At 62.7% G+C, this 27,123-nt stretch overlaps 1 protein-coding gene and 2 non-coding genes across 6 annotated transcripts in view; all 3 read left to right on the top strand.

Annotated features, from left to right (window-relative positions):
• Positions 1-27,123, top strand: part of Trpm2 (transient receptor potential cation channel subfamily M member 2) — a 45,249-nt gene that overhangs the window by 16,795 nt on the left and 1,331 nt on the right. For 2 of the 4 annotated variants that reach the window (XM_076867814.2, XM_076867812.2), the window contains 22 exons: positions 2,069-2,190; positions 2,376-2,720; positions 4,449-4,586; positions 5,564-5,693; positions 5,921-6,066; positions 7,039-7,151; positions 8,284-8,497; positions 9,998-10,116; positions 10,599-10,731; positions 11,091-11,262; positions 13,247-13,430; positions 15,257-15,438; positions 15,685-15,817; positions 16,806-16,893; positions 18,789-18,876; positions 19,480-19,637; positions 20,832-20,908; positions 21,154-21,255; positions 23,543-23,629; positions 24,449-24,554; positions 25,690-25,791; positions 26,857-26,973. In XM_076867814.2, coding sequence (XP_076723929.2) covers positions 2,069-2,190; positions 2,376-2,720; positions 4,449-4,586; positions 5,564-5,693; positions 5,921-6,066; positions 7,039-7,151; positions 8,284-8,497; positions 9,998-10,116; positions 10,599-10,731; positions 11,091-11,262; positions 13,247-13,430; positions 15,257-15,438; positions 15,685-15,817; positions 16,806-16,893; positions 18,789-18,876; positions 19,480-19,637; positions 20,832-20,908; positions 21,154-21,255; positions 23,543-23,629; positions 24,449-24,554; positions 25,690-25,791; positions 26,857-26,973 — 3,056 coding nt within the window. Of the gene's footprint in view, positions 1-2,068; positions 2,191-2,375; positions 2,721-4,448; positions 4,587-5,563; positions 5,694-5,920; positions 6,067-7,038; positions 7,152-8,283; positions 8,498-9,997; positions 10,117-10,598; positions 10,732-11,090; positions 11,263-13,246; positions 13,431-15,256; positions 15,439-15,684; positions 15,818-16,805; positions 16,894-18,788; positions 18,877-19,479; positions 19,638-20,831; positions 20,909-21,153; positions 21,256-23,510; positions 23,630-24,448; positions 24,555-25,689; positions 25,792-26,856; positions 26,974-27,123 lie in introns of those variants that run through there. The other 2 variants (XM_076867811.2, XM_076867813.2) reach the window with 2 other exon arrangements.
• On the top strand, positions 24,508-24,576 carry LOC143409047 (Z6 small nucleolar RNA). The gene has a single exon (XR_013092561.1). It is a non-coding gene; the product is annotated as a Z6 small nucleolar RNA (small nucleolar RNA).
• Positions 25,658-25,733, top strand: LOC143409048 (Z6 small nucleolar RNA). Its single transcript, XR_013092562.1, has one exon. It is a non-coding gene; the product is annotated as a Z6 small nucleolar RNA (small nucleolar RNA).

Raw genomic sequence — 27,123 nt, 5'->3', positions numbered from 1 at the left:
ATGAGGGACTGATGGCAGGTTACAAAGAGAACTTGTACAACTCCACAATTAAAAAAAGAGACACCAGAACAGGGCACAGTGGCACACACCTGTAATCCCAGCAGCTTAGGAGGCTGAGGCAGGAGGACCACAAGTCTAAAGCCAGCCTCAACAACTCTTACTCTCAGGAAAATGACTATATGATCCACCTGATTCAGGAGTCAAAGATCATCCTTCCAAGGCACCCGGCAAAGCTCAGGGCTGAGCCAGGAGTGGACACTGCCCAGGCACATGCACATACAGAGGGCGTGTTCTCAGCACTGGACGAGACCACGTCCATGTGCATGGCTGCATATCACAGACGCAGGTGGGACGTTACTGACCCAGCTCAAAATAAAAAATACAGAGGGCTGGGGTGTGGCTCAGTGGTGGAGCACACTTGGGTTCAATCCCTAGGACCAAAAAATAAAAAAAATAAAAAAAATAAAGACACAGGACTAGAGCAGACTGTCTCCACAGAAGGCATGTGTGTAATAAATATGTGACGTGGTGCTTGGCCTCTCGGGCCACTAGGGACGTGCACATTCCAAATTTCTGCAAGAGACCATCTTGCATGCTTTAGGATGGTTGCTGTTAAAAGCAAAGCAGAAGGGGCTGGGGTTGAGGCTCAGTGGTAGAGCGCTTGCCTTGCACGTGCGAGGCCCTGGGTTCAAGGCCCTGCACCACATAAAACTAAATAAATAAATAAAATAAAGTTAAAAAAAAAAACAAAGCAGAAAGCAGCATTGGTGAGGCTGTGGAGGTGGAGCCCTGGGCCCTGCAGGTGGGTGCAGAGGATGTAGCCACCATGGAGAGCAGTACAGCAGGTCCTCCAAAGGTACCAGGTGCAATTCCAAGCCCTCTAGCAACTGGGGGCACACTCAGAGAACCACAGGAGGCCTTCAGGAGGGAGCCCATGTGCCCACGATCACAGTGACTCTGTCCACAGTAGCTAGGGGGCAGAGACAGCCCAGTGTCCACTCACAATGTGGCCCATCCACCCAATGGAACAGTATTCAGCCTCAAAAACGAAGGCGTTTCTGGCACCTGCTAGCACGCGGGGACCTCAGGGCAGGCCACCGAATGATGGCAGTCATAAAAGTACAAATGCCACGTGCGGCCAGGTCCATGAGGGAGCTGGAGTCTCAAATCCAGAGTCAGCGGAATGGGTGCCACGCAGAGGGGGGCAGGGAGGGGACCGAGCTCCAGCTTCCAGGATCAGAGGGTCTGAAGTGGGTGTGTGTGGGTGCCCGGCATCGTGGGTGAGTTGGGCACCACTGAGCCGCACACTCGCAGCACTAGGATCCAGGCGCTGTCTTGTGTGTTCAGCCACAAGGAGAGCTCGGGCAGCCGGGTGACGCTTCTGTCCTGTCTCGCTGCTCTGCTCCGAGGGCCGCTCCTGCGGGCCGCCGTGTGCGTGGCTGGCTCCTTTCCCTGTGGCGTAGGAACAGTGCTTTTCCGAGGGTTGTGACTACACCACGGTCGCTTTTCCCACTCATTGGTGGGTGGATATTCAGGTGGTCTCCAGTTTGGGGCTGTTGGTTTTCGCTTCCCTGGGCAGAGGGGCCAGGAGAGGGACCCGTCGTCACAGTGTTTTTACTGACAGACGCAGGGGTTGCGTGTGGGGCGAGGCGAGGCGCTAGCTCCCCTTTCTCCTGTGAATAGCGACCCACGCTTCAAGAGTGAAGCAGGACAGAGCACAGTGCTGGGTGGGCGTGGTCCCGGGCTGGCAGCGCTGAGTCTGGGCGTTCAGGTGAAGGGCCCCCCGCCCCCCCAGGCCCTCGCGCTCTGTGCACCGTGAGCTCTTCCCTCCCGTCCCTCCCACCTGTCGTGAGGGGCGTGGCTGGAGTGAGGTGGGTGTGCGATGCCCAGAGCCGACGTCTCTGGCTCCAGCCTGGAGTGAAGAGAGGTTCCCGGGGCGTGTCGGGGCGGGGGGGGGGGTCCGGGCGGCTGAGTTCACCTCTGAGTCACTGAGAGGCAGTCCACCACCCCGTCCCCAGCTCCCCCTTGAGCCCCAGGTGGAGGACTGACACCTGCCCCTCACCCGCAGCCTCTCGGAGCCAAGACCATTTTGGCCATGAGAACTGGGACCATCAGCTGAAGCTGGCCGTGGCCTGGAACCGCGTGGACATCGCCCGCAGTGAGATCTTCACTGACCAGTGGCAATGGAAGGTGAGTCCCGTGGAGGGACCGGCTGGGCCCATGAGTCCTCCTCGGAAGCCAGACCAATCCCTGGGGCGGGTGACCTAGGCCAGCTCCGACCCCTCCAGACTGGAGGCCAGGCAGCCGTCAGGTCACTGAGGTTGGCTCCGCCAGGCAGCGACCCGTGTGACGGCCACCCACGGGCTCACTCTCAGCCCTCAGATCTGCACCCTACGATGACGGCCGCTCTCATCTCCAACAAGCCCGAGTTCGTTAAGCTGTTCCTGGAGAACGGGGTGCGGCTGAAGGAGTTCGTCACCTGGGACACGCTGCTGTACCTGTACGAGAACCTGGAGCCCTCCTGTCTGTTCCACTGCAAGCTGCACAAGGTCCTGGCCGAGGAGCGCCTGGCCTGCGCGCCCGCCGCCCGGCTGCACATGCACCACGTGGCCCAGGTGCTGCGGGAGCTCCTGGGGGACTCCACTCAGCCGCTGTACCCCAGGCCCCGGCACAGCGACCGGCCGCGGCTCTCGCTGCCCGTGCCTCACATCAAGCTCAACGTGCGTACCGGTGACGCTGTGCCAGGCTCTGCTGGCCCCCAGAGCTCTGGGCGTTTGCAGTTGGCTACACAGGTGGCCAGCGGGGGGCCGGGTGGGGCGTGCATGAACCTCAGAAATTAATGTTCTTACGGTCCTGAGGCCAGGAGTGCCAGGTCACAGTGCCCACGGGGCTGGGCATGGTGGCTTCAGGTGGAGACAGGGAGGGTTGGGAGGGAGACACCCGTCTCCGGTCTCTTCCTCTTATAAGGGAACCAGTTCTGTTGAGTGGGGCCCACTCGGTCATCTCGCTTTTATGTCGTTACCTTCTTAAAGGCCTTGTGTCCAAATCCCAAGGTCGGGTCGCACCCCAGGTTAGGGCTTCCACAGAGGAATCTTAGGGGGCCCAGCAATGCTCCTAACGCTGCCTTCCTCGCAGTTCCAAGCGGTAGAGAGGGTTGGTCAGGGAGAGAGGCCAACTCTGCGGAGCCCGGCCTGCTCCCCAGGTGCTCTTGGATTTCCTGCAGCTGGGTCAGGAGCGTCCCACCTGCGTCTGTGACACGTGGCCATGCACGGGGACCAGGGAGGGTGGTCTCGTCCAGCGCTGGGATGTATTCTCTGCACGTGCGTGTGCGGGGGCAGCGTCCACTCCTGACTGCCCTGAGCTTTGCCAGGTGCCTTTGGAAGGATGATCTTTGACTCCTGAGTCGGGTGGATCATGTAGTCCTGTTTTGAACCTCGGCCCAGCTGCAGCCGAGCTGTGCTACGTGGTGCTCTGTGCCCGTGTCCTCGGGCTCCTGCCACAGAGGGCACCAGCCCTGGGCTGCAGCTTTGTCTTGGGGCTGTGTTTGCCGTGTCCCGACATTGGCTCTTGGTGGCTCTGTGGAAGCCACGGGTTTTCTTTCTCGGCTCTAGAGGCGCCTACGTGGCTGGAGCGAGGTCTTCCTTCTGGTGTGGAAGCCTCCCACGAGTGCGTGTGGCCCAGAGTCCTTTGTGAGCAGGTCTCACGACTCTCGGTTTCCCTGTGGCTGGGTCTTGGTCTGGATGCTCTGTCTCTTCTAAGATGGCACCTGCCTTTGTCTTCTGTCCACTAGGCGCCTTTCTGCCTCCTCCAGGCTTGGCAACCCACCGCTGGCCCGGGCGAGTCACGCCTGACCTGGGGAGACGGGGCGGCTGCTTGGTCGCCCAGACCCAGCTCTGCCCCTCTTGTTGTGGGGATTGCTCTCCACCTCTGGGAACTGCTTCCTGGCCATCTGAGAACATGACCGTGGGCTGGGAGTGGGTTCTGGTGCTGCTGAGTGGGCTCAGTGTCTGTGCTGTCACGTGCTGCTCAGATGGGACCCTCCTGTCCCTGCCTGTCCCTGAGCTCCTCTCTGCAGAGGACACCGTGTGGGGTCCCCCCGCAGAGCTCACGGCCACAGGCCTGCTCGGGGACTGCAGGATCCACTCACTGAAAGAGCTAGGGGCCATCAGATGGGCTTTGAGCGCATGGCATGTCACAAGGGTCTCAGAGTGTCCGTAAGGAGACAGGTGGGTACCCCCGTTCCAGAAGTTTCTCCATGTCTCTGGAACAGTGGTCCTCGAACTGCGGTGGGTGTAAGAATGACCTGGGCTGCTGAAAATGCAGGCTATGGTCTCAGTCTCCTGGGACAGTGACCCTGAGGCCGGGGTGGGGGCAGGACGGGTGTTCCGACAGCCCTGGGTTCTGAGCCAGTGGGCCTCTGTGGGACCTGGGCTGTCTGCTGCCCCCAGGTGCAGGGAGTGAGCCTCCGGTCCCTCTACAAGCGCTCATCGGGCCATGTCACCTTCACCATGGACCCAGTTCGGGACCTTCTCATTTGGGCCATCGTCCAGAACCGCCGGGAGCTAGCGGGCATCATCTGGGCACAGGTAATAAGACTTGCTTCTTGGAACACAGCTATAGGCTATTGACCAATGGAAGGAAGCCCAGTGTCCACAGCAAGTGGGGCCCCCCACAGCTGTGGAGGGAGGGCAGTGGGGTCTGGTCACAGCAGGACTTAGTGCCCTGGTTGCAGAAATAAGAACTTTGCTCTAGGAAGGAAATCTTTTTATTTTATTTTTTAAATCCTGCCAATACTAAGGGACACAGCTTTTGGTAGATGAGTGGATAGGGAGACTGTGGTGGATATACACAGTGGAACATGGCTCAGCGTTAAGAGAATAAAATCATGGCACTTGCAGGTAAATGGGTGAGTTGGAGAGTATCAGGCTAAGTGAAGAAGCCAAACCCCCAAAACCAAAGGCCGAGTGTTTTCTTTGATATGAGGATGCTGACTCATAATGGCGATGCGGGGGCATGGGAGGAATGGAGGGACTCTAGATTGGGCAAAGGGAACGGATGGGATGGGAGGGGGCGTGGGGGTAGGAAAGACGGTGGAATGAGTCAGACATCATTACCCCAAGTCCACGTATGAAGACACGAATGGTGTGAAAATACTCTGTGTACAGCCCGTGACTTGGAAAATCGTGCTCCGTGTGTGCAATGTGAAGTGAATTGCATTCTGCCCTCATATATAACAAATTAGAATAAATACATGATTTTAAAAAGGCCTGCCAAGCAAACTTGTCATGTCCAGGGCCAAACTTGTCACGTCCAGGGCCAAGGCCTGTGGGAAGCACTGTCCTTTGTGGCCCCTCCGGGTCCTCGTAGGCCAGGGTCCGTGCCATGTCATCTGTCCACTAGGGCAGTGCAGGGCAAGCAGATGTCTCCGTGGTCAGTGCAGCAGGTGGCCATCAGCAGTGGTTGCAGGCCATGGTAACAGCCCACACTGGGCCTGGCTGTGCCTGGTCCTGGGCGGGGGTGGCCCTGGCTGGCCCCAGCCTCACGGCTCCCCCGGTGTCCCCAGAGCCAGGACTGCATTGCCGCAGCCCTGGCGTGCAGCAAGATCCTCAAGGAGCTGTCCAAAGAGGAGGAGGACACGGACAGCTCGGAGGAGATGCTGGCCCTGGCGGACGAGTTTGAACACAGAGCCATCGGTGAGCGCTGAGGGACACTGGGCCCAGACCCTGGCTCACCCACCTGCTGTCGCCCTGGGGTCCTGGCCTCTTGGCCTGGGTGTTTGGGGGCATCAGCTCCACCTGCCTGTTTTGCCCCAGGTGCAAAATCTCAGTCCAGGGAGCCCTCTGGAGGGCTCGCTTTGTGACTGTCCCCAAGGCTTGGTGACTGTCCCCTGCTGTTCTGACTCAGATCTTCCTCTGCCCAGGGGTCTTCACCGAATGCTACCGGAAGGATGAAGAGAGAGCCCAGAAGCTGCTCATCCGCGTGTCGGAGGCCTGGGGGAAGACCACCTGCCTGCAGCTGGCCCTGGAGGCCAAGGACATGAAGTTCGTGTCTCACGGCGGCATCCAGGTGACCACTGAGGGCCACCGGCAGTGCCTGGGCGCTCTGGGACGGCCACAGCCTCCAGTTCATGCAGATGGCATAGGCATTCACACCTGGTGACAGGGACACCTGACATGGCCACATGCCCCCCTCCCAGGACGCCCCCCTCCCAGCTCGTAGATGAGGAAACCGGTGCCCAGAACAAGCAGCGGTGGGGCCAGGCGCCCCAGCCACCCTGCGGCCCCAGCAGCTGGAGGCTGAGGCAGGAGGGTAGACTCAAGGCCGGCCCCGGGGACTCAGTGAGACCTCCAGCAATTTAGCAAGACCCTGTCCCAAGCAAAAGGGCTGGAGACGTCACTCAAGGGTAAAGTGCCTCTGGGTCCCGTCCCCAGGACCCACAAAGAATGAGAGGAAAAAAAGAGCCAGTGGCTGGTGGTCGGCCCTGGAGGCCGGGGTTCACTCCAAAGTGGGGCTCCTGCCTGGGAGCAGCAGGAGGTCCCCAGGTGGCCCAGCAGCCGGTCAGCCTGTGGGCCTCCAGGCATCGGGAGGGACCGGGCAGCTCACTGCTGCTGCAGAGCGGGGCAGGGGCCACCACAGCCTGGCACAAGGCATATCCCCAACTCTGGGGGCTCCCGTGGGTTCTAGGGAGGAGGAGTCCTGGCTCCACCCCCGGGGCTTAGAGGGCCAGCTGAGTCCCAGTGAGAGCCTGGGACTGGGGACCCTGCGGGGGTGGCGCCCTCAGCTCAAGAAGGGAGGACAGAGGGACGGGAGTCACAGGTGGACGCCCACTGGTGTGAGACCCACTGTCCACCCCTTACCACTGTGGACCACCGCCCAGCTCTGGCCCTCTGGAGCCTGTCCTGTGCTGGCCACCTGCAGCGGGGGCTCAGAGCGCCCTCTGGTGGTCACTGAGGGTGTGGTGTCACCCTTGGGTGGGATGTGAGGTGGGGCCAGGGCAGGCTAGGGTGCCCACCATCCCAAGACCCCCGCTGTCCACAGGCCTTCCTGACCAAGGTGTGGTGGGGCCAGCTCTGCGTGGACAACGGGCTGTGGCGGGTGATCCTGTGCATGCTGGCCTTCCCGCTGCTCTTCACTGGCCTCGTCTCCTTCAGGTGCAGTAGGGCCGCAGGCCTCGGGGCTGGGGGTGGTCCTGGGGGCCCTGGGAGCAAGGGCATGTGTCCTGCTGCTGTGCCAGGGCCCTAGGGTGGTTGGGATGCGCGTGGGCAGGAGGTGGAGGGAGGACCCACACCCCCACGCCCCCCACCCCATGGCCCCCTACCCCCATGGCCCCCCACATCCATGGACCTCCACACTCATGGGCCCCCGCACCCACAGGCCCCTGCACCCACGCCTCCAAAACCCATGGACCCTCACACCCTTGGACCCCACACCCACAGCCCTGTACCCACGGACCCTCACACCCATGAGCCCCACACCACAGGCCCCCACACCCATGGACCTCCACCCCCACGGACCCCACCCCCACGCTCCGACACCCCCGATTGCCACCTGCCAGAGGTGGAGTGCTGGCCAGCCCGTCCCACAGCCTAGCTTCCTGGGGGTGGGGAGGTGGAGCAGATCAAGGCCCCTGGCACCGACCTGAGCCAGTCCAGGTGGGCCACGTGCCCCGAGGTCGAGAGCCTTCCTGTCCTGTGGGTGCACAGCCTGTTTGGGCGGAGTAGTCTCCAATCAGGAGGGGACAGTGGTGGCTGGTGGTGGCTGCAGGTTCGGGCCTGGCCCAGCACCCCTGCGGCCTCCTCAGGAGCAAGTGGCGTCCAGTGGAGCTCTCAGCCTATTTTCCTGGGAACTGGATGGGAGCCCAGGGACAGAGTGGGGTCCCAGCCCAGGTGGCCCTCTGGTCCCCCCTATGGGGGCACCTGAGGTTGAGTGTCCACCCAGCACCAGGAGACTGCAGGTGGCTGCGCACCAGGCTGGGCTCATACTGCCCCCGTGGGAGTCACCGTGTCCGTGGCCCTGGGCAGATGTGGAGGGGTTGACCTTGGGTCCTCACTATTTTGGGCTGTGGGGGTGGGTCCTGGGTCCAGAGGGCCAGAAAGACCAAGGCTGGTTGTGCGGGTCTCTCCAGAACCGCCGTGTGACCTCTGGTGCCAGGTGACACTCCCCAAAACCTTCCACTTCTGGGTCACATCTCAGGGGAATGGGGCCCCCTGGTGGTGACGGGTGGGACTGTGGCACCCTTGGCCCCTCACGTGCGCCCTCTGGTGTCTGCTGCTGCCCCTGCAGGGAGAAGAGGCTGCAGGCCCTGGGTGGCCCGGCCCGCGCCCGTGCCTTCTTCAATGCGCCTGTGGTCATCTTCCACCTGAACATCCTGTCCTACTTTGCCTTCCTCTGCCTCCTGGCCTACGTGCTCATGGTGGACTTCCAGCCCACGCCCTCCTGGTGCGAGTGCCTCATCTACCTCTGGCTCTTCTCCCTGGTGTGCGAGGAGACGCGGCAGGTGTGCCTGCCCTGCACCCTCAGTCATTGGACCCCTCCCCACGGTGGCGCACGGTGTCCGTCAGGGCACTCCCTGCCTGGGGGAGCCAGCCTGGTCGCTTTCTCACAGTGGACCCTGGGCCCATCCCTGAGGAGCCTCACCCGGCCCTTGGGAGCCAGTGGGGCCCTGGGCAGAGGAGGCACCCTGGTCTCCCAGGGGGGCCTGGCAGGGGGCACCCCACAGACATCCTCCCTCCTGGCACCAGAGGGGCTTTGGGTGGGTGTATGGCTCTCGCTCCGAGAAGGGCGTGGCCGGGTGGGGTCCTGGGCCACTCAGGCTGCATCACTTGCGGAGCTGGGCTGCTGAGTCCCCACCGCTCCCCTTCTTCCCAGCATAAGTGCAGATTTGAGCCCGCCGAGGGAAGGGTAGGGGCCACCCAGGACAGTCCTGCACCCAGACCTCCTGTGTCCTCCCTGTGCGGCTGGGCAGCACTTCATTCTCCCAGGAAGGATGTGTGACAACCCTCATGGGACAGTGTCACCAGGGACACTCCCTGCGGCCTCAGTGCCCAGGGCTTTTACTGGGTGTCTGTCACATAGACTGGTTGAGCACCCTTTGGCTGACCTTGGCCCCTCCAGAGGTCAAGTGACCCTGCACAGCCCACCTGCCCCTCGCCCCCGTCTCACTGTTGGGCCACCTGGAGTGGCCCAAGCCCAGGTAAACGAGGACGAGCTTGCCTGGCAGCAGTGCCCAGCTCTGCGCTCGGGGGTCACCTTCCAGGACTTCCTGAGTGCCTTTGGGCCCGGTCAGCGTGGAGAGTCCCCACTGCAGATCTAAGATGCCAGCTCCTAGTGGCAGCAGGTCGATGGGCTAGGCTGATGTGTCCCCCAGGGCTGGGCTAGGCCCTATGGGAGAAGGTTCTAGTCAGCGTGACCTCTGGTTGCTGACCTTGCAGGCCTCAGAGAGAAGTCCTGCTTACCCTGGGTCAACATCCTGCCTGTTGGGGGTCCCTGGGGAGGTGCCAGCCCCAGAAAGGAAGCACAGGGCTGGACTGGGCAGGTCGGGAGAGTGCTGGGTCCTGCTTGGCCAGTGGTTTCTCCAAGTGCCTCCTTCTGCAGTCGGCATCTCTCCACGAGGGGCCGGAGGTCTCCAGGCTCCCCCAGCCCAGCCTTGCAGGGGGAGCCTCGGACAAGGAACGTGCTCTTCTCCCGAGGAGGACATCTGCCACCAGGGGGTGGGGCTCCTCCTGGGCAGCCACAGGGCTCCAGGTCCCGGGGAGCTGCCGGCACGACACGCACACACGCACACACGTGTGCACAGGCACGCACGCGTCTCGCCGGGCAGGTCACGGGTTGGAGGGAGGGATCCAGCTGGCAGCAGAGCCTGTGAGAACCCGCTGCCCATGCTGCCCGCTCTGCCTGACCCGCTCCCCGCCCCTCTCACCGCCCACTGAGGAAGGGCGTGTGAGGTGCCCGTGTGACGTGGTGACGGCCTCTCGGCCCCGGCCGCCATCTCCCATAGCTCTTCTACGACCCCGACGAGTGCGGGCTGAGGAAGATGGCGTCCTTGTACTTCAGCGACTTCTGGAACAAGCTGGACGTGGCTGCCATCCTGCTCTTCATAGCGGGGCTGACCTGCCGGTGAGCGCCCCAGGCCCTCTGCCCCTCCCGCCCAGGGCTTGGCTCTGCTCTGGGCCCCAGACTGCCATCGTCCCTGGGTGATGTGACGGTCCTGCTCTGTCTGCCCAGGGGTTGAAGGAGCCACCTTGGATGGCACCCACGTGCAGGGCCACCAGCTGCAGCCAGGAGTGCCCCTCCCCAGACCCTCTGCTCCCCACCCCTCCTGCTGGGTCACTCTTAGCCCCCGTGGCCCTGGTCTGGGAGGCTGCGGCACCCTCTCTCCATGACAAGCGTCCTGCTTCCCAGGACGTCCCCGCCTGGCTGCCCTGCGGAGGCTGGGCGTCTGGACCCTTCTGAAGAGAGTCCCAGAGGCCTGTCTTGACCTCGCCCTCGAGGCTCCCAGAGCCCCCAGTGCTAGACGGGGGCTAGGGGCAGGCTCTGGAGCCACAGGGGTCTGGGGAGCAGAGCCTGAGGCCAGTGTCCCTGCCCTACCCGCCTGCCAGGCTCATCCCGTCCACACTGTACCCGGGACGCATCATCCTCTCTCTGGCCTTCATCATGTTCTGCCTCCGCCTGATGCACATTTTCACTGTCAGCAAGACTCTGGGGCCCAAGATAATCATCGTGAAGCGGATGGTAAGGGAGGGGCCGCGCGGCCTGGCCTTGCGCCCTGGGCTCCCAAACCCCTCGTATCTGCCCCTGCGCCACCCCCTCCGGGTCTCGGCTGCTGTTCCCGCCCTGCATTGGCTCCCACCCTCTTCCCCTGCGGTGCATCCCCCCACTCGGGGTTGTTGACCCCCCCTTGCCCCAGGGGCTCCCCGGGGGGTTGGTGAGCTCTATGGGGATAAGGTGGCCCAGAGCTGCTGCCCGAGGAACCTGGCCTCCCGTGTCCACGTGTGGTGGAGGTGGTCTCCCGCCATGGCTGGGCACTGCGGGAAGCTCCCCGGGCAGGCCGAGGAGCAGGGGCGCACGGCAGCCGGTGCCTGTCTCTGCAGATGAAGGACGTCTTCTTCTTCCTCTTCCTGCTGGCCGTGTGGGTGGTGTCCTTCGGGGTGGCCAAGCAGGCCATCCTCATCCACAACGAGAGCCGGGTGGACTGGATCTTCCGAGGGGTCGTCTACCACTCCTACCTCACCATCTTCGGCCAGATCCCGGCCTACATTGATGGTAGGCGCTGGGCGCGGCTGGGCTAGGACGCGGGAGGGACGGGGACGCTCAGGGGACGGGGAAGGCTGGGGCCGCTCCGTCAGCAGCACCATGGCCCAGTAGAGGCACCAGGTGTCACCAGGGAGCCAGGGTGTGGGTGTCAGTCCCAGCCCCAGTGTTAAACGCCACCTGCTGCTCTGTCCCCCACCCCAGGCAGAAGTCCCCCCGTCTGACAGGGAGCCCTGTCTTCCTGCCTGGGGTGCCGGGGACAGAGCCTGCAGGTGGCGTCCTTAACGTGAGCCATGGTGCCAGCCACCTGCACCTCGGCTCCATGGGCTCTGAGCGTTTTACTGAGGCCATTCTGAGCGCCCCCTCCCCGTCCAGTGGCCTCCCTTCCCCTCCCTGCAGCGTGGGGCGTGTGGTCTGCTTCCTGTGGCGCTGCGTCTGCCTCCCTGAGGTTTCTGTAAATTGGGAAATGGGTCTGGATGTGGCGTCTGGCTCCCTCCGCGGGACGCGGTGTGGCGCCTCCTTTCATCCTAGTGTATTGTGCATGGCTTTACACGGTTGCTGCTCACCCGTAGCCTGGTGAACACGGGGTTGCTGCTGCCATCTGGCTCCCATGAACCATGTGGCCGTGAACACTGGCGGGAGTCCCTGTGGCTGCACTCCTCTGAGGGGGCCAGGCCCCCATCTCCCGCCAGCACCCAGGACTGACCTTGCTCATCATCGTCACAGTGGGTGGCCGTGGCAGCTTAGGAGGTCTTGACTGGCTTTCCCTTGGGCTCGGTGCCGAGCCCCCTTCCTTGGAGAATGGCTAGTCCTGCCCTTCGCCCACTTTTCCTCGGTTCTTTATTGTTTTTCTCTTGTTGAGAAGAGAGAATTGTGACACCAGACCCTCAGCACATAGAGGATTTGCATTCTGTCACCACGTCTTTCACTTTCTTTAGGAAAACACTCTCTTTGAAGCATGCAGATCTTTGATTTGGATGAAGATCAACTGAGCAATCTTTTTTTTTTAACCATTTGTGCTTGTTGTCCCGTCTATGAAACCCTTGCCTGACACACGGCCATGGAGATTTTTATGTCTGCTTTTCTTCTAAGACTTCTATAGCTTTGGCTCCTTCTTCTGTCCTTTGACCATTTAAATGACCTTGGTGGGTGGCGTGGTGCCGTTCTTTAGCGTGTGGGTGTTCAGCGGTCAGGGATTGCCTGCTCACAGGACTGTCCTTTCTCTCTGAATTGTCTGCATCCTTGTTGAGAGCCTGTCGACTGAAGGTCAGAGCTGACTTCTGGATGCTCGGCTCTGCCCTGTTGGTCAGCATGCCAGTCCCTCCGCAGCCCCTCACTGTCCTGCTTACTGTAGCTTTGTAGTAAGTTTGACCTCGGGGGCCAGTACCCCAACTTTGTTCCTCCTTTTACAGGTTGCTTTGGCCTCTGGACCCCTGGGGTCCACATGAATTTTTGTACCAGCTCATCCATTTCTCTAAAAAAAAAATCTGGAATTTGGATTGTTACACAGGATGTCTTTTCACGTATTAAGATTTTTAGTTTATTGCAACAACAGTCTGCAGTTTCAGTGTACAAGTCTTACGCTCCTTCTGTTAAATTTATTTCTGTGTATTTGATTTTATCATGCTGTTGTTAATTTTTTTCTTCTAAAATCCTTTTCAACCAAATTGAATTCCCCCAGGGCTGGGACCCATGTCTCACCACGACTGTGGCCCCAGAAGTGCCAGGTGGGGGGCTGGATCCTGACGCATGCCAACCTGGGGCATCTCTGGCCCTGGGCTAACCTTGGCATTCACGTGTCCTCCCCGAGGAGGGTGCTTGAATGTGGATAGATGCGCTCATTGGACTTGTCCAGGTCTGAGCTGGCGCTGCGCTCACTGGGATGTGCGGGTGCCCGGGCCTTGGGGCCCTTGGCGGTGCCTGGCTGCTGGGTGCCTTCCAGCCACACCTGTGACTCTGTGTTGTCCCTGGCTTTCCCACCCCCTCCCAATGCCAGGCGTGAACTTCAACATGGACCAGTGCAGCCCCAACGGCACGGACCCCTACAAGCCCAAGTGCCCCGAGAGCGACGCAGCGGGGCAGGCGCCGGCCTTCCCCGAGTGGCTGACGGTCCTCCTGCTGTGCCTCTACCTGCTCTTCACCAACATCCTGCTGCTCAACCTCCTCATCGCCATGTTCAAGTGAGTGCCGAGGGCGGGCGCGGTGCCAGGGCCTCCTGGGCCCCACCTAGCCTGTGGGGCCACACGCATGGCCACAGCTCCCTGGTCACAGCAATGCTGACCTGTCCATGTCGCTGCTCCTGGGGCACCCAGAGCACACATGTGTCCTGCTCATCCTGGGGCGCTGACCATGCTGACCGTGCCACTTCAAGTTCATAGCTCCACCTGGGAACATGTGGTGGCCACTGGCTGCTCAGGACTGCCCCTTGTCCCCTGAGTGTCCTGCTGTGTCCTCACCTCCTGGGCGTGCTCCTGTGGCCCCTGCTGACCCCTCTGATGGTGTGTGCTGAGGCCCTGTGCGGCCTGCCTGTCCACCTGTCAAGCTGACCCCCACACGTCTCCCCATTTCACAGTGGTTTTGTGTGTCACCCACAGTCATGTGTCAGCTCTTTGTGGGTAGCATCCCCGGGACCCAGCAGGGCAGAGGTGACCTGCAGCTCCCTAGGGAGGGGCTTAAATAACCCCCACCCCAGGATGTCCCCATGTAACCTGAAGAAGCTGTGGCCATGAGGTGGCGAGGGGCCTTCGCAGACGGGATGACGTCCAGGGTCCTGAGATGGGAGATGACCCCGGGTCACCTGGGTGGTCCCAACATAGCAGGTCCAGGGGCCTCTGGACCATGGGAACGGCAAGGGACAGACCTTCCCGGAGCCTGCAGGAGGAACAGCCCTGTGACGCCTGGGGTGGGCTAGGGAAGCTCTGCCCTCCAGAAGCCCAGGAGCTCTATGGGATTGTTTCCAGACACCAAGTTTGTGGCGACTTATTACAGCAGCTATAGGAAGCTGATACAGTAGCTATTCCTTCTCTTTGAAAATGTCTAGGAGTTAAAAAAAATACTTGGTATTTTGAAACATTCCGTCTTATTAGAACTTTGCTATTTTGTTGGTGAAACAAAAGATACAAAACAGGTGACCTGTCCTGCCCACCTGGGTGGACGCCCTCATCTTGGGCCTCAGGACCTCCCTCTACCGTAGATCTCTGGTTAGTGTAGCAGCTGCTGGGCCAGGGTGTGGGGGCCATTAGGCTTCTGCGGGTCTTAAACCTGGAGCACAGGGAATGCTGAGATGGCTTAAGAGGAGTCGGAAAGCAGGAGATACTAAGAATGAAAACCCTGGTGCCGGGGCCAGGTCCCAGAACCCCAGGGCGCCTGGGGCTCCCTGATCCGCTGCTGGCCTGACAGTGAGCAGCCCCGCCAAGGAGAGCTCGGCCCGCCAGTGGCACTCCCCGAAATTCAGAAAACCCTTTGGGCACCCCGCCCTGCCCACCTCTGCAGGCATGCTCCGGGGACTCGTGGCCTCTGGAAGTCCTTCCCCTGCTAGTGCGACAGGTGCCCATCTCCCCTTTCATTGGCTGAGTCCTGGGATGGCCCCCCGTGTTGACATCGAGAGTCCTCCCCTCTTGAACTGAGGACTGGAGGCCAGGCTGGCAGGAAGGGCAGCCGTCTGTCTGGGACATCCCTCCAGGCCAGCCCAAGACACCTGGATGGTGGTGTCTGCACACAGCTCGGGGTGACACCAGCTGGTGTCAGATCAACAGATCATCCCTCCCAGAGGTCGATGGCAATTGGTGTCTGTCCCCACTTCTGCCATGTAAGAAGGCTTTGGCATCTGAGAGCCACGTGGCTTGTCTGCTTTCTCACCGGGCTCTCAGGAGGCTGGTCCACCTCTTGTCATGTCCCACGCTGTCCCCGTGTGCTGGCTGCTTCTGCTGTCCACGGTACCCACAGGACACCTGCGTCTGTCTCCTGCAGACATACTGACCTGCCCTCCCCCTCACCTCCCTGCCAGCTACACGTTCCAGCAGGTCCAGGAGCACACCGACCAGATCTGGAAGTTCCAGCGCCATGACCTGATAGAGGAGTACCACGGCCGGCCACCTGCGCCGCCCCCCTTCATCCTCCTCAGCCACCTGCAGCTCCTGGTCAAGAGGGTGGTGCTGAAGATCCCAGCCAAGAGGCACAAGCAGCTCAGTGAGTGCCCTCCTGCCGGGCACATGGGCAGCCACCCTGGGCACAGCCTGGACCTGGGGGTGGGGGTGGCAGCTCCAATTTTTTGGTTCCTAAGAAGACCGAAGACTCAGCAGGCACACTGACCCCTCAGACTGCTGGGCTCCCATGGGGGCAGTGGGGGCAGAGGGGGTGACAGACCCAGGGCCCCAGGGCCGGGCCTCAGGTGGGCTCAAGTCCCCTCTGTGTGACCCAGCCCTGTCCCGACAGAGAACAAGCTGGAGAAGAACGAGGAGGCAGCCCTCCTGTCCTGGGAGATGTACCTGAAGGAGAACTACCTGCAGAACCGGCAGTGCCAGCTCCAGCAGCAGCCGGAGCAGAGGATCCAGGACATCAGCAGCAAGTACGGAGGCCCGGCGGCCAGGGGAGCCGCTGCCATCCACAGGCACCAAAGGGCCATCTCACCTGGGCAGGCCCAGGCCCGTGCTCCTGGCTGGCCCCAGGTTTCTCATTAAGTGAAGGGGGAGGGGATAAGGTGCCACCCACTTAAGGCAGAGCAACTGTGTGGGCAAAAGCAGACTCACCCCAGAGGCAGAGAGCCTCCTCCCTTCCCAGACGCCTGGCAGTGGGTCACACCCTCAGTGTCACTGGTCCCTGGTTGAAATGGCTACTCATTTTATTACAAAAATACATTGCCTGGGGCTGGGACTGTGGCTCAGCGGTAGAGCGCTCCCCTAGCACGGGTGGGACCTGGGTCCGATCCTCAGCACCACATAAAAATAAAGGCCTTGTGTAGTGTCCATCTACACCTAAAAAATAAATGTTAAGAAAACACATTGCTTGCTGCTGGCACCACAGGCAGGAGAAGCCACCCCAGGCACAGCCAGAGCTCTGGGGATAGGCTGGCCACGGTCATTCTAACTATGAACACGGAGGCCACGGTAGGCAGAGGGGCCTGTGTTTTAGCAAAGTTAGGACAAAACCAAACAATCCCCTAACTCAGCACTACCTGGCCCCCAAAACCAACCCAGCTGTTCCCAGTCGCTCATGACCCAGGGCTCGGAGTGGGGGGCAGCCGGGGGCAGATCCAGGTGTCCAGCTCAGGTGTGTGCACCCTCTCACCTGCATCTGCCCAGCTCCCTGCTGGCTGTCAGACTGGCCCTGTGGCCCTGGCCATGCCTCCGCAGAGGCCGTCTCCTCCGGGGCTCTGGCAGTTCATCTAGAGCAGAAACACCTGTTAGAAGTGCTCTCTAATCAGGAGAGGACGATGGCCAAGCAGGTCAGCGAGGGCCTGGGCTGCTGGCTCTGGTGGGGCCCAGCAAGTGGCAGCGTGTCTCCCCCATGTCCCAGGGCCCCGCGCTTGGCTGTGGCTCAGCTGCGTCTTCCTTCAGGGTGGACGCCATGGTGGAGCTGCTGGACATGGACCGTGTGAAGAGATCGAGCTCCATGGAGCAGAGACTGGCCTCCCTGGAGGAACAGGTGGGTCATCAAGACTGGAAACAAGGTAGGGAAGATCGGGAGCGGAGGGAAGCCGTTCAGCCAGAAGAGCCCCCTCCTACCCGGACGCTCTGCGGCGAGCCCTGCCTGTGGGCGAGGTGCTCCCCTGGAGGCCTCCAGCTCCCGCCTGGTCCCAGGAGCAGACTGCTTGTCCCCTGCTCCGGCCGCGGCAGGCTCCCTGAGAGGGAGGACCTGAAGACAGACCGTGCTGCTTTCCAGCCCACGGAGGCCGAGCTGGGGAGGGAGGGAGAGCCTTGGGGCTGTGCAGAGATGGCCGTGAGCTTCCGTGGGGACCACCGGGCTGGTGCAAAGCAGCATCGAGAAGGAACAGGTGCCCTTAGCTGGGGTGGGGCCCTGGCCTTGGAGGGTGTGCCCAGGAGGGTGGGTGGAAGAGCAGCAGGGCCATGGGGGATGGCTGGCCTGCTCCTGTCTAGTGGTGCGAGCTTCCTGGGGCTGCTGTGACAGATGACCCACACTGGGCGGCTTCGGCTTGGCTCCATCCCCTCTGGAGACTCCAGAGGGGTCCTCCCTGCCTCTTCTGGCTTCTGGTGGTCCAGGCGTCCCTTGGCTTGTGTCCCCTCGCTCCAGTCCCCGCATCCTGCCTCACACGGCCTCATTCCTGGTGGATGCCGGGCTCCTGTTCTTACAGGGACACCAGTCACTGGACGCAGGGTCCACCCTGATCCACAGTGGGTTAGGTGCTTAACTAATCGCATCTGCAAAGATTTTTTTCTACACAAAATGGTACTCTGGGTTCTGCGGGGACATGAGTGTTTGGGGGCACTTCCACCACGAGATGGGTGCTTGCTCCCCTGGGACTGCAGAGGTCCTGGCCTGGGGGTGTGGGGAGAGTGGAGTGGGGTGAGGGAGGGTCCTGCTGACAGGCAGTGCAGGGGATGTCCTGGGCAGTGCTGGAACCCAGGGCATGAGCAGGGAGGCTGTGTGGGGAGGCCTGGCTCCCTCATTTCTGTCTGAGATCCAGGGGACTCAGCAGGGCGGTTCTGGGGTCCACAGCCACTTGGCGCCTGGCATGGATGTCACCAGAGTTTTGTGTGTGTTCTTGCCTTACCATAGAGGGTCATGGCCCACGTTGTCCCCCGACACCTCCTGTCCTTTAGCCTCCACCTGGTCAACATCCGCAGGCCAGGCCCCAGGCTGGAGCTGCTGACAGAGACCTGCAGCCACAGCTGCCCAGCCAGTCAGTTGGAGCCCTGCTCCAGGTTCAGGCTGCTGCCCCCCTCCAGCCAGGGGCATGCTGCTGGGGTGTCCAACTTTGGCCAGCCCTGACCAGGCTGCCGGCTCCCAGGCCTCCCCAGGGGTCCTGGCCTTGCCTACACTCCTGATCTGGGTGAGCTGTCACTGCTGTTTCACAGACAGCGCACAGCGACCCCTGTGCCCGGTCTCTACAGAAGTTCCTGGGGGGCAGCGCTGGGTCTGCTTCTTGCTTCTGTTCATGGTATCCCCTCCCCACCCCCGCAGTTCCGATTTGTCCCCTGGGGGCTGCAGGTGGGTCCCCTTGCCTCTGTGTGTCCAGTCCCGTGGTCACTGTCTCTCTTGGCCAAGCAGCGTGGTCTGAGCTGGGGTCAGCAGGCACCCCCCGGGGCAGCGGGGACTCCAGGCCCTGGCACACCGAGGTTGGCCGGCTGCCTGGGGAGCAGGACCCTGGCACACCTCCTTGGGCTTTTAACTTGCAAACTGCTCAAGGTGCTAAGAGGCTCAGTCTGCTGAGGGGACGGGGCTTTGGCGGGTGCTGGAGTCGCCTGGGGAGTGAGACCAGGAGCCAGCTGCCAGCCTCACCACCAAGGTGGGTGGAGGGCAGGAGGGTGCTGCTGGTGGCAGCAGATGCCAACCAGACTTGCTTGGGGCATGCCTTCCAGGTGGCCCAGACGACCAGAGCCTTGCAGTGGATTGTGACGACCCTGAAGGACAGCGGCTTTGGCTCAGAAGCAGGTGTGCCCACTCTGGGTGAGTGTGAGTGTGTGGCCACGCTCACAGCTGGTCTCCGCCAGCCTGGGTACATCTGGATCTGGGATCGGTCAGGAGGAGGGGCAGCTGCAGGGGTCTGCCTCTGAGCCCTGCAAGGCCAGCCCCCATGGGAGCAGAGCCCGTCCACCACACAAGCACCCAGGCCCAGCCTGTCCTCATGACTGGACGGGGCAGCCTGGTCAGCTGATTCTGACCATCTCCTAACACCTGGCTACAAAGTTGGGGTGAGAGCAGGCAAGTTATCTGGATGTCAGACTGTCCCATGGCCCAAGTAACAGAAAGCAAAATCATTTCCCTAAATTTGCAGCTGATCCCAAAATGGACATGAGTGGGTGGTTTTCCTTGGATGTGGCTGGCCCTCAGAGAGCGAGTTTGTCACCACTGACCGGACAGGCCTTTGTAGCGGGCTGTGAGGTCAGCGCACCACTGAGAGCTCTGTGCAGCTGCGGGGAGGCAGGTGTCAGCTGGGACATGGTCATGAGCAGGCTGCCCTCCCAGCACAGGGCCCAGGAGGGGAGCCCACTGGCGCTGGTGTCTGAGCCTGAGCTGGGCTTTCTGTTGTGACCTGTGTGCTGTCCCCAGCACCCCAGAAGGCCACCGACGAGCCGGATGCTGAGCTGGGCAGCAGGAGGCAGGCAGAGGAAGCAGGAGATGGCTATCACGTGAATGCCCGGCACCTCCTCTACCCCAACTCCCCCGTCACACGCTTCCCTGTGCCCAACGAGAAGGTGCCCTGGAAGGTGAGTGCCGTCCTGCGAGCCCAAGGCCGGAGGGGCCAGGCTCTGGAAGGGGAGGTGGTCCTGCTCTGCCACCTGCTGTGTTCGTCAGGCTCCCCGCAGGCGGCCTCCCAGGGCTCTGGACACCTGGTGGCCCTGACTGAGGCGTGTTGGTCAGGTGGGGCACAGAGGGCCTGACGGGTGCTCCGGTCCCTCACAGAGCCGGTGGCCAGGCTGCTGCAGCTTGTCATCATCCCCAGCTGTCCTGTCCCCATGACCCCCGCCTCCCCTTCCCCCAGACCCCGCTCTCCCCAGTGAGCAGCAGCTCCCCCTCCTCAGAGTCAGGCATGAGAGAGACACGCACAGAGACAGGTGACCCTGGCACTGGAGAGCCACCCCTGCCCTCTCCCACAGGCCCTGGCCCTCTGGAACATTCCAGGTGGCTACCCGCTCCCCATGCTGCCGTGAGGAGTCCCTCTCACCCCAGGGTCCTGATGGGCCCACGCCTCACCCTGGGAGACCCCCCTGGGCTGGCATGTCAGCGCCAGTGCTGGGGTCCCCGGTGAGGCTGTCCCCTGGGACCCTCCCCAGCCTCACGCATCACACCTGCTGGGCACGCCAGGGCGGTATTGGTCCTGCCTGGGCACGGCCTTGCTGTGGGTGCCCCAGGCCCGCCCTGGGCCTTGCTGTGGGCGCCCCAGGCCCGCCCTGGGCCTTGCTGTGGGCGCCCCAGGCCCGCCCTGGGCCTTGCTGTGGGCGCCCCAGGCCCGCCCTGGGCCTTGCTGTGGGCGCCCCAGGCCCGCCCTGGGCCTTGCTGTGGGCGCCCCAGGCCCGCCCTGGGCCTTGCTGTGGGCGCCCCAGGCCCGCCCTGGGCCTTGCTGTGGGCGCCCCAGGCCCGCCCTGGGCCTTGCTGTGGGCGCCCCAGGCCCGCCCTGGGCCTTGCTGTGGGCGCTCCAGGCCCGCCCTGGGCCTTGCTGTGGGTGCCCCAGGCCCACCCTGGGCCTTGCTGTGGGCACTCCAGGCCCGCCCTGGTTCTTGCTGTGGGCGCCCCAGGCCTGCCCTAGGCCTTGCTGTGGGTGCCCCCAGGCCCACCCTGGGCCTTGCTGTGGGCGCCCCAGGCCCACCCTGCTTCTTGCTGTGGGAGCCCCCAGGCCTGCCCTGGTGCCTGGGACCCACTTCTTTCAGGCGAAACCCCGAGAGTCTCCCTGTGCTGTGCAGGTGGAGTTTGCCATCTATGACCCTCCCTTTTACACGGCCGAGAGGAAGGACACAGCCCTCGTGGATCCCATGGGAGAGTGAGTGGCCCCTGCTCATCCTCCCTAGAGGACCTCCACAGAGGACCCCAAGAATCCACCTGGGGCCAGCCTGGAGGGTCTCCCTGCTCCCTCCCCAGCACCTCCTGGCATGGGGCATGGCCTGTGGCCAGAGGCCCCCCTGCCACCCAGGGCCTGGTTCCCTGCGGGCACAGGTGGAGGCTGAGCCCAGGCCCTCTGCCCCCACCCTCCTCTCACGGGGACGTGTGCCCTTGTTTTGCTCCCAGTGCCCCGGAGCCTCTGTCCAGGATCAGTTTCAACACCCTGGATGGACCCAGGGACCGCCGCAGCTTCCACGGGGCCTACGCAGTGCGGGACGGGCTCCCCCTGTGAGTGTGCCCTGCCCCGCTGCCCTCGGTCCACTGCCCTTGGGTCCGCGTCTGGTGGAGACAGTCCCGGACGTTCAGAGCTCCTGAGCTGCAGTCTGGAGACCTCCTTGGTGCCCTCCCGGGGAAGTTCCATGGGGAGGGCCCAGCTCGGCTTGTCCCTGGGCCCCTGATGTGACCTTTGGGGACTTGGATTTATGGTGGTAAAGTGGGGATGACAAATGTCACATGTGAGATGACAGCCTGTGCCACAGGGTGGTGGCTGAGGACTCACGTGAGGAGGGTGACCTTTCCCAGTGTCCGAGGTTGGCACGTCCCCCTTGTGCAGCAGAGGGGGCCCAGCAGAGGGTACCCGGCAGCCTGTGCACACCATGTGCCAGGCCGGGGCGGGGGAGCTCTTTCTGCCCTGGCCAGGGGCTGGCAGGAGGGCGGGCAGACCCCGAGGGACGAGCAGACCTGGAGGAATGGGGTCTCTGGGAGGTGGGCAGCAGGGGAGCAGGGGCCCTGGACAGGAGGAGGCAGGGCAAGACCGTGGGGGACATTCTGAAACAGGGCAGATTTTTGCACCGGGAGCCAGGGGAGGTGGCAGGGGACAGGAGGGCACAAAACAGAGATGTGGCCAGGGCTTCCACACCAGTGTTCCACTCTGGAGAAAGGCCACAGAGACAGGGCAAAGTGGGCACAGGAAGGAGCAGGTGCTGTTGTGGGGAGGTGACAGGAGAGAGCAGGTAGGTGGCCATCAGAGGTAGCAGGAACGGGCAGCTGTGCACAGGGCCATGTGGAGAGCACGGGCCATGAGACTCGTACCCCAGGCTCACGGTTCACGGTTCACGGTTCACTGTGGAGTGTAGTTCATATACCTTCCCAGGGATGTCCTCTCCGTGACGTTGTGTTCCAGTCCGTTTGCGTCGGTGGTAATGGGACACAGCAGACTAGGCGAGGTTATAAAGAAAAGAGGTTCATTTCGGCTTGGGGTTCTGGCCCAAGGTCAAGGCCCGCACTGTTGGGGCTTCTTCCTGGGGCAGTGCAGGACACCCGGTGGCCAGAGGCAGGGGGCAAGAGAGGCCAGGCCACTCTCAAGACAGCCGGTCAGCCCTCACCCACCAACCACCAGGAGGGCTGTGTGCTCGTCACCTCCTAGCGGCCCTGCCTTGTCCCAGTCCTGAAATCCCACGTGGGACTAAATCTTGACGTGTTTGGAGGGAAGGAAACATTCAAATTGTACCAACCATAAAGATACACCTGCCCATTTTCTTCTAATAAGTTTTAAAATGAATTTCTTCCACCGAACCTTTGGTGCAGTGGGGGGGTCCCCTGTGTCCATCAGCTTTCGCCATGAGCAGCACCTGAGGCCGTCCACTTAGGAAGAGGAGGCTGGTTTGGGCTGGTGGTGCCAGAGGGTCCAACCATGCCGGCTGGCGCTCGGCTGTGGGCCGTGCGAGGCAGTGCCCAGGGGGCAGTGTGCGTGAGTTCAGCTGCTCTCCGGTGACGGGGAGGAGGAAGGGGAAGGGCCTGACCTCTGCCCTGTCCAGGGCTCACCTCATGGCCTGAGAGCCCCTTGGGCTCCACCAGTGCCACGTGGGGGGCCAGCAGGGGGTGCGGTGGGAGCTCAGGGCCTCGGCTGAGGGCTGGGTCGGGGGAGGTGGGGCTAGTGCAGGGGGGCTGCTGGGAGCTCCTGGTGACGCTGTTCAGAGGAGGCTGGGCTGGGCCCTGGGCAGTTTAGCCAGGTGAGCAGCTGCAGCGCCAGGCTGTATGGGGGGAGGCTAGCCAGGGGTGGGGTCAGTGGGCTGCTTGAGAGCAGGACAAGGGCTGGGTGGCAGATGTGAGGTTGTGCCATGGCTTGGCGGCTCTGGTGCATGTGTCCCTCCTGGTAGGTGGCCCTTCTGGGGAGTTACCTGGACAGGAACTGGTGTGTGAGAGCAGAGGGACCCTGGCCAGATGGGGAAGTGCCTGGTGCCCTCTGCTGCCCAGGTCGGTGCCCTGTGCTCAGAGCATAGGACCAGCCGTGTCCGTGGCCTTTGTCCCTCTAGACGGGCTCCCAGTGTGGAGACCCACTCTCTGTGGTCAGATCCCCCCTTGCCAAGTGGCCACCTGTGAATGGGAAGTCCCTGCCTCACCCCTTGGAGGTCCCTGTGGGATCTCTCTGGGCCAGGCAGGTGGGGGCAGGAGCTGGCACGTGGTCCCTGCTGGCCCCACCCACTGTAAGCTGCCCCCCCACCCCACAAGTTGCCCCCTGCCTCAGCTGACTCTCCCAGCAGGGGTGGCAGGCTGAGCCCCCCCTCCACCCCAGGAACCCCATGGGCCGCACAGGGCTGCGTGGACGCGGGAGCCTCAGCTGCTTTGGACCCAACCATGCGCTGCACCCCGTGGTCACCCGGTGAGTACCAGGCCTGGCCAGATGTCGGCACCTCAGGGACGTGGTCACCACGTGCCCATGGGAGGGGCTGCCACGACACTCCCTGAGGGCTCCAGAGCCCGGAGGACGCCTGGGACCAGGCCCTGGGGGCGTGTGGCAGGGGTCGTGGTTCAACATGGACACCCTGAAATGGGGCAGGAACGTCCAGGCCACCACCCTCCTTGGGAAGAGTCCAAGCTGACCCCTCCTCCCCTAGAGGCTGCCCTCACCCTGGGAGTCCCCTGTTTAGAGAGCCCCCCGGGAGGCAGGCAGAAACCACGGGCAGGGACCCCACCAAAGAGCAAAGGTTACGGAAGCTGGGGGAAAGACTGAAAACGATGACCGGCTCCTGCTGATGCCCACACCTTGGAAGGACCACCCCACTCAGCTGCAAGGGCACACGCCCTGCATGGCTCATGGCCTCAGACTCCTGTAACCGCCCGCTGCTTGTGACCCCGGTCCTGGGCCACCTTCCAGGGCAGGTGCAGGCTGGCCGTGACCTCGAGGACCCCCAGGACCCTGGCCCAGGCTGCGCTGGGCTCACGGCAGAATTTGCAGACTGTGGTGGAGCTGGGGAGCTGGGCAGGAGAGGCTCTCTCAGAAGGCGGGCTCTCTCCATTGCTCACGGAGCTGGGGGAGGACATTCCCTCAGTAGCTACAGGCTCAGGGCTTCCTCTGGGACCTGGTGCTTAGGAAAGAAGACAGGAGGGGGCCACACGCTGCCCCAGCCCTGAAGGCTGCCCCCGCAGCAGGAGGGTGGGTGCCGCCCACGTCCACGGGTGCCAGCCAGCTCCCTTGCAGGTGGCGGAGGAGCCAGGACGGAGCCATCTGCAGGAAGAGCATAAAGAAGATGCTGGAGGTGCTGGTGGTGAAGCGTCCGCTCCCAGAGCTCTGGGCCTTGCCAGGGGTAAGCTGGACAGGTCACAGCAGCGGTGGCTCGGTGGCCTTTCTGTCTTGTCACTGGTCCACGTCCATCCTCCCACTGACGGAGCACCAGTCTCCCGCAGTCCCCAGCAGGGACAGCTGGACTCTGAGTGCCACGGTGTCCCAGGCCCAGGTCCCTTGCTGGCTTGGGGCCCCTTCCAGTGCTCAAGGCATGGGGGAGACGGCTTGTCACAGGCAAGATCAGCCCTCACCATCTAGCACCTGAGCTGAGCCCTAGAGACAGGACGCTGTGGCGCAGGGGCAGGAGGGACATGACCTCCCAACTCAGGGGCGGTTCTTGGTTGTAGGGCTGAAGGCTGGAGGGCACCCCAGAGGCCTTGTGAGGACGGCCAACAGAGGCCAGGACTTTCCTGTCCAAGTGGCTCCAAAGTGCTCCAGTTCTCTCCAGACCAGCCACCGGCCCTCCCACCAAGTCCCTCGTTATTGCAGGGCTCAGAGGGAGGACTGCCGGGAGGACTGAGCTGCTCAGGCCCTGGCCAAGGCACATGGTGTCTGGGATGCAGCCCTGTCCCGCAGGACCCCCCTGCCCCGTTTCCTGGAGAGGCTGTGATCCACCTCAGCAAGAAATCATTGAGTTTCTCTGAGCCTGATCTTATCCCCCGCCCACCAGCTGTTTGCAGGGGGCATGTCCAGGCGCATGCCCTGGGCAGTAGTGCTGCCCGGGTCTTCAGGCTGGGACATACACTCCCAGGGGGAGGTGGACTGGGGAACTCTAGCGAATACCAAGGACCGGCTGGCCTGCCCCTGCTCTGGTGGCCAGGATGTGGGAGGCCATGGCATTCAGCTGCCCTCACGGGGAGCCAGAGGCCCACGCACAGGATCCCAAGGCCTGTCCCTGCTCCCAAGGGTTGCGGCCCCACCCAGCGCGGCCCTGCTCAGGCTACCAGGGCTCCGGTGCTGACGTGGACGGTGGTTCTGGGCAGTGTCACTTCATCCCGGAGACAGCTGACTCCAGACCGCCAGGCACTTGGCTGCTTTGGCTCCTGGGGGGCTGGCCGGCTGCCCATACTGGGCAGGTGGCCAGTGGAGATGGGCCCTAGGGCCTGGCATCCTGCTTGGATGTCCTGCTGACCAGTCTTCGCCTCCCTCCCTCCCAGGGGTCCCGGGAGCCAGGGGAGAAGCTGCCGCAGAAGCTGAAGCAGATTCTCCTGCGAGAGTCCTGGCCGGCTGTTGAGGACCTGCTGCAGCAGGGGGTGGAGGTCAGGCTGGCCCTGCTGCCCGCCGCCTGTGTGCATGCTGGCCCCTGCGCTCGTGTGGTCTCAAGGGTGCAGAAGAGGCACACGGGACACTGGGGACCTGCCCAGCCCTGCCGGGTGACAGGCGGCTCCACCCCCATCCCATGGCAGGCCGCTGTGTCCATTCCTCAGAAGCCTTGGTCCCCCTTCACCCTCCGGCTCTCCCCGTGTGCCGACGTGTGCACACTTCTGAAAACGCAGCCCTGTGGCCTCTAAGGCTCGGGTTCCCCATGACCGCGATGGTCCTGCTTTTACGTGAGGATTTGCCCTGACCTCACCCTCTCCAGCACCCAGGAGCGTTTTCTGGACTCGCGTCTGTCTGCCACTTGCTAGAGCAGTGCTCCTGGGCAGGTGACACCGGCAGCTCCGCGTGGCCTTGCACACAGTGCCTGGGATGCGGGGCCTGCCTCCTTTTTTCTTTCTTTTTTTTTTCTTACTATTTAAAAAGAATTTATTGTCACTGAAGTGACATTCACGTGACAATTGGAACACTAACTATGCAGTGCCCTGGCACTTGGCACACTCAGTGCTGGGAGGCTCACCGTCATCTAGTTCCACAACATTCCACCACCCCAAACGGAACCCCACGCCCTCTCGCTGGCGGCCCAGGGCCCAGCCCTGACCACTGGGACCACCTCTGGCTGCCTGCTCTGGACATGTGTCATGGGTGGGCGCTGCGGCCTGCGGTCCTGGGGTCTGGCCTCTCTCTGAGCAGGGCGTTTTCCTGGTTCCCCGGCCTCTGGAGGCCCAGCTCAGGCAGGGGACTGATGTCTGGGGCTCAGTGCTCGAGGCGGGAGTGGGCTGGGGAACAGTGAACCCCAAGATGTGGTCAAGGAGGACACCTGTGCTGGGCAACCCTGTGGGCGGCCTGAGTAGGCAGCACGGGCAGGCCAGCCAGGCGGGGGTTGCTCAGGGCGGATGGCGGTGCCCAGCGCCTGTCCCGGGAGGCCCCCTCCCTAGATCTGAGCCCCACAGTGGTGGGCTGGGGTGTCTGGGGTCCACTCACCCAGCTTCTCTGCTGGGCCCCAGGTGTACAAAGGGTACGTGGACGACCCGAGGAACACGGACAACGCCTGGATCGAGACGGTGGCCATCAGCGTCCACTTCCAGGACCACAATGACGTAGAGCTGAAGAGGCTGAATTCTGTACGAGGCTGGGCTCCTGCAGTGTGGGGGGTCCGGGCCAGGGTGTGCTCCGGAGTGCCCCCAGGGCTTCCAGGGAGGGGTCTGCCCAGGCCCAGGGCCAGAGTGGAGGCTACGGGGGTCAGAGTCTTGTCTGAAAGGAACCAAGGGGCA

This window comes from Callospermophilus lateralis, chromosome 10 (genome assembly GCF_048772815.1).
Source record: "Callospermophilus lateralis isolate mCalLat2 chromosome 10, mCalLat2.hap1, whole genome shotgun sequence".
Classification (NCBI taxonomy): domain Eukaryota; kingdom Metazoa; phylum Chordata; class Mammalia; order Rodentia; family Sciuridae; genus Callospermophilus; species Callospermophilus lateralis.
Note: the sequence above shows the minus strand (reverse complement) of the source record. Positions and strands in the feature narration are given on the sequence as shown.